Source organism: Colobus angolensis, unplaced genomic scaffold (assembly GCF_000951035.1).
Source record: "Colobus angolensis palliatus isolate OR3802 unplaced genomic scaffold, Cang.pa_1.0 Scaffold30, whole genome shotgun sequence".
NCBI classification, from domain to species: Eukaryota; Metazoa; Chordata; class Mammalia; order Primates; family Cercopithecidae; genus Colobus; species Colobus angolensis.
Genome location: NW_012116266.1, coordinates 5,741,266 through 5,746,640, shown reverse-complemented (window position 1 = coordinate 5,746,640; position 5,375 = coordinate 5,741,266). Strand labels below are relative to the sequence as shown.

At 37.5% G+C, this 5,375-nt stretch overlaps 1 protein-coding gene across 1 annotated transcript in view; it reads left to right on the top strand.

Moving 5' to 3' along the window:
- Positions 1 to 5,375, top strand: part of NBEAL1 (neurobeachin-like 1) — a 206,959-nt gene that overhangs the window by 105,271 nt on the left and 96,313 nt on the right. Inside the window, exons 14-16 of the mRNA XM_011949999.1 lie at positions 373 to 505; positions 2,214 to 2,333; positions 3,247 to 3,550. Of these exons, the coding sequence (XP_011805389.1) occupies positions 373 to 505; positions 2,214 to 2,333; positions 3,247 to 3,550 (557 nt within the window). The remainder of the gene's footprint in view (positions 1 to 372; positions 506 to 2,213; positions 2,334 to 3,246; positions 3,551 to 5,375) is intronic.

Genomic DNA, 5,375 nt, shown 5'->3' with positions numbered 1-5,375 from the left:
CCAAAGTGCTGGGATTACAGGCATGAGACACCGCTCCTGGCCTATGCTGTGTGATTTTAAAGACCTTTATTTATGCTTACTGATTCTTATTTGGAAGAATTTTAGAGATTTGAAAATTAATAGCTTTACTTTTTTACTTTTACTAGTGGAATTCCACTTTAGAAGGCTGCCTTTTATTTACTAAACTCTTACGACCAAAATAGATTTTAAAAGGGTCTTTGAAACAAGGTTGGACTAGTGTGTGGCAATAGAATTTAAGCTATAGAATTGTTGGTAAAGACATTCATGATGGCTTTATGGTTTTATGTACTTTAATGATGAGGAAACTGAGCAACCAACTTCAAAAGTTCTGATAATACATATTTTTGTTAGTTTTTTTACAGGAAGTGGCATGGGTTTTGAAGCCTTTATTACCCATTCAGGTATGTTGGTCGTGGCAGTGTGCACAAAAAGAGAATATGCAACGGTTATGCTTCCTGACCACAGTTTCTGTGATTCCCTCTGGGTAAGGCTTTAGGGCATCACATTTAACTTCTTGTATGGTTAATGATATTTCCCACTATTGTCATAAATTCAACAGCAGTCATTTTTTTTGCTAAAAAAATTTAAATGAGGCTGGTCAGTGGCATACCTTTATATAATCGCAGCACTTTAGGAGGCCAAGACAGGCAGATAACTTGAGCTCAAGAGTTTGAGACCATCACTGCAACATGGTGAAACCCAGTATCTACCGAAAAATACAAAAATTACCTGGGTATGGTGATTTGTGCCTGTGGTCCCAGCCACTTGGGAGGATGAGTTGGGAGAACCACTTGAGCCCAGGAAGTCAAGGCTCCAGTAAACTGAGATGGTGCCACTGTACTCCAGCCTGGGCAACAGAGTGAGACCCTGTCTCAAAAAAATAAATAAATAAATAAATTAGTAAATATGTATTTAGAATGTTAGGATGTCTTGAGGTTTTCTATAAGTAAAAAAAAAAATTTATTTTTTTTATTTTTTTGAGATGGAGTCTTGCTTTGTTGCCAGGCTGGAGTATAGTGGCATGATCTCAACTCACTGCAACCTCTGCCTCCTGGGTTCAAGCAATTCTCTTGTCTCAGCCTCCCAAGTAGCTGGGACTACAGGCATGCGCCACCACACTCAGCTAATTTTTGTGTTTTTAGTAGAGATAGGATTTCACCATGTTGGCCAGGATGTTCTTGATCTCTCGACCTTGTGATCCGCCTACCTCTATAAGTAAATTTAATTTTGAATTTCATATTAAAATGAGATGGGCTGGGTGCTGTAACTCACACCTGTAAACCTAGCACTTTGAGAGGCCAAGGTGGGAGGATTGCTTGAAGCCAGGAGTTCAAGACCAGCCTGGGGTGAGACTCTCTCTACAAAAAATTTAAAAATTAGTTGGGTGAAGTGGCACACATAATTCTAGCTACTCAGGAAGATACTGGGGAGTTCAAGGCTGTAATGAGCTATGATTGCACCACTGCACTCAAGCCTCAGCTATAGAGCGTGACCCAATTTCTAAAAAAGGTTTTTTAAAAAAATGACAAAATAAAATGAGATGATAGGTTGTTTTGTGGTTTTGTTTTGTTTTGTTTTTTTCTTTTGGAACAGAGTCTCACTCTGTCACCAAGGCTGGAGTCCAGTGGCACCATCTCAGCTCACTGCAACCTCTACCTCCTGGGTTCAAGCAATTCTCCTATCTTAGCCTCCTGAGTAGCTGGGATTATAGGCACCTGCCACCACACCTGGCTAATTTTTGTATTTTTCGGTAGAGGTGGGGTTTTACCATGTTGGCCAGGCTGGTCTCGAACTCCTGACCTCAGGTGATCCACCCACCTCCCAAAGTGCTGGAATTACAGGTGTGAGCCACTGCGCCCAGCCGATAGGTTGTTTTAAACAATGCATTTGTATTGTTTTCTAAAATATAAAATGCTTCTCATTTTTAAAAATGATTCTAAGGAATACTGAAACTTTGGAAATGCAGAAAAGGTACTGTTACAATTATGTATATTTTATAGAATACACGTAGGTGCTTTTGTACTACTATGGAAAAAATTGTTACTTTGACAACATCAATTTAATTAACATTTAACTAAGTTTAATCTTAATGTTCTATTTGTACAAATTATAGAGCAAAATTCTGAAAGCATTTGTCATTCCAAAGATATAATGTAATTTTATCCTTTTAAATGTGTGTTTCACTTCATCAGCACAACATAACTATTGTCCACATGCCTGGAAAAAGGCCCTTTGGTCAGAGCTTCATCTATATCTATGACAATGGACAACAGAAGGTTTCTGCCCCTCTCAGATTTCCTGCCATGAATGAAGTAAGTATATCCAACCTGCTCTTTACAGGCCCCATCGATTGAGAATTCTTGAAATATTTTAGTTAATGTAGAAGGTTATGTTTGCTGTAAATATGTGGCCCCAGATTTTAAAGTGTTTTCTATGTGGTAAGACTCCACATACTAATATTCAGTTCTCTCAGCCTGTCATTACTAGATGAAGTCAGACAATGTGAAAAAAGGAAAACATTTAAGGAAGATACAAAGGCTTAGAAAGAAAGACTTATAACAGGAAAGCCAAAGAAATGAATAGAGCAGATCAATCTATCATTTAATAAAAGCTCTCTAAGTATGTGAAATACTTAAGAGAATATTATGAGGGACTCTTCTAACTCGATTAAAATTGAAACAATAATGAAGAAGCTTAAAACCTTCACATTTTAGTTAGGTATAAAATAGAGTTTATGTATTGAAGTGGTTCTCAAAGAACACTAGAGGGCCTTTTCTGAAGATAGTGGAATAGAGTAGATTATTTCACAAGTCCTGTGATTCAGTAATTTCTTGTTGGTTTTCATCTCAGTGACCATTTCAGGATAGTTTGTGATTAATATTTATATATTTTAAAGAGAAAAAATAGTTTTCTCTATTTTCAAAAACAGTAAAGTTAAAAAAAATTCTTAATCATATACACTTTAAAAATTCAAAAATTACCAAAGAATATAAAATTAGTCATAAAAGTAATGCATCCAAATTCTATAGGCCAAGGTTATTTTGCTAATAATTTCCTAAGTATACACATGCATGTACACATCATGATTTGGTAAAAATAAAGTTGCTTCCACTTTTATTTTCAATTTATTTATTTGTGTAATTTTATGCCCTATTTTATTGTGTAATTTTATGTTAAATATGAGAATATATTTTAATTAAAATTGTGTAATTTTTTTGTTTTTAGCCCTTTACTTCCTGTTGCATCGGTTCAGCTGGGCAAAGAACCACCACTCCTCCACCATCCCAAATCCCAGATCCACCTTTCTCTTCTCCTATTACCCCTCATCGGACATCATTTGGTGGAATTCTGTCATCAGCCTCCTGGGGAGGAACAATTGAAAAATCAAAATTGATTACCAAATTGATATCAGCTGGAACCCAAGACAGTGAATGGGGGTGTCCCACATCTCTGGAGGGTCAGCTAGGATCTGTTATCATCTTCTATGAAGCACTACAACCTCCTCAGGTGAAGGCATTATATTTAGCAGGTAAGCATGTACAGTCATAATGCTTATGCAAATTTAGAGTTTTTTTCTGTTGTCTAAATGTATTCTAAAGAATATGTTTCATGTGAAGAGTTATTTGTTTTAACTGAAGCTGAAGGGAAAGAAAAAGCCCCTCCACATACCATACTTTTTGTTTTGTAGGCATAAATAAAGCAAACCTTTTGGAAGTATTTCAAATATCATCCATAATACTGCCTGTATTTGTCTGCTAGGGCTGTCATAGCAAAATACCACAGACTGGGTGGCTTTAACAACAGAAATTTATTTTCTTACAGTTCTGGAAGCTTGAAGTTCAAGGTTGAGGTGACGTCAGGATCAGGCTCTCACTTCTATAGAAGTGAGGCTTCTCTTCCTGGCTTATAGGTGCTCACCTTCTTGCTGTGTTCTCACATGGTCTTTTCTCTGTATGCATATGGACAGAGAAAGAGATCTCTTGTGTTTCTTATTATAAGGGGCTCTATCAGATTAAGGCCCATCCTGATGACTTCATTTAATCCCAGTTACCACTTTAAAGGCCCTATTTCCAAATATAGTCACATTGGGGATTATGGCTTTAAACAGGAATTTTAGGGGGACATAATTCAGTCCATAACACTGCCAGTACTTTTGACAGATTTTAATGAATCGATGAAACAAAGTATAACCGTATCTCCAGAAAAAATTATAACTGCTTCCAAAATTATGAGCCTTATTCTAAAACTTGTCATTTTTTCAACTGATATATTAATATACCTGAAGAATTCACGAAGGCAGTAGAATTAGGGGACCTTGGATAAGTTTGCAAACTGTTTTTCATTTTGTTTTGGCTTTTTGTTTTTCTTTTGGCTATGATTTTTTTTTTTTTTTTGAGACAGAGTCTCACTCTGTCGCCCAGGCTGGAGCGCAGTGGCCGGATCTCAGCTCACTGCAAGCTCCGCCTCCCAGGTTCACGCCATTCTCCTGCCTCAGCCTCCCGAGTAGCTGGGACTACAGGCACCCGCCACCTCAGCCGGCTAGTTTTTTGTATTTTTTTAGTAGAGACGGGGTTTCACGTTAGCCAGGATGGTCTCGATCTCTTGACCTCGTGGTCCACCCGTCTCAGCCTCCCAAAGTGCTGGAATTTTGGCTATGATTTTAAATATATGTACTAATAGTTATTATTGGATCCTAACTGCTTTCAAAATTATATGTATATTCTAGCAGGGTGTTCAGGAGTTAAGCTTTTAAGAGTTATGTAACTCTGCAGAATAGCTTGTTATTTGTCTAAATATCTTTTTTAGATTGCATGGGAATTTTGAGATGAATGGGATTGCCCACACTTTCACACTTTATATTAGAACCTTATGTTTTTTTTCTTTTCTTTTCTTTTTGTTTGTTTGTTTTTTTGTTTTTTTGAGACAGAGCCTTGCTCTGTCGCCCAGGCTGGAGTGCAGTGGCTGATCTCGGCTCACTGTAACCTCTGTCTCCTAGGTTCAAGTGTTTCCTGTGCTTCAGCCTCCCAAGTAGCTAGGATTGTGGGCGTGTGCCACCACATCCAGCTAATTATTATATTTTTAGTAGAGATAAGGTTTCGCCATGTTCACTAGGCTGGTCTTGAACTCCTGGCCTCAAGTGATCCTCCCATCTTGGCCTCCTAAAGTGCTTGGATTACAGGCGTGAGCCACTGTGCCAAGCCTAAATGATCATTTTTAATGGTTGTATATTTCCTTGGATTCAAGACATGTTATTTACTTAGGTTGTTTATAATTTCTTTCTTTCTTTCTTTGTTTTTTTTTTTTTTTTGAGACAGAGTTTTTCTCTTGTTGCCCAGGCTGGAGTGCAGTGGCAC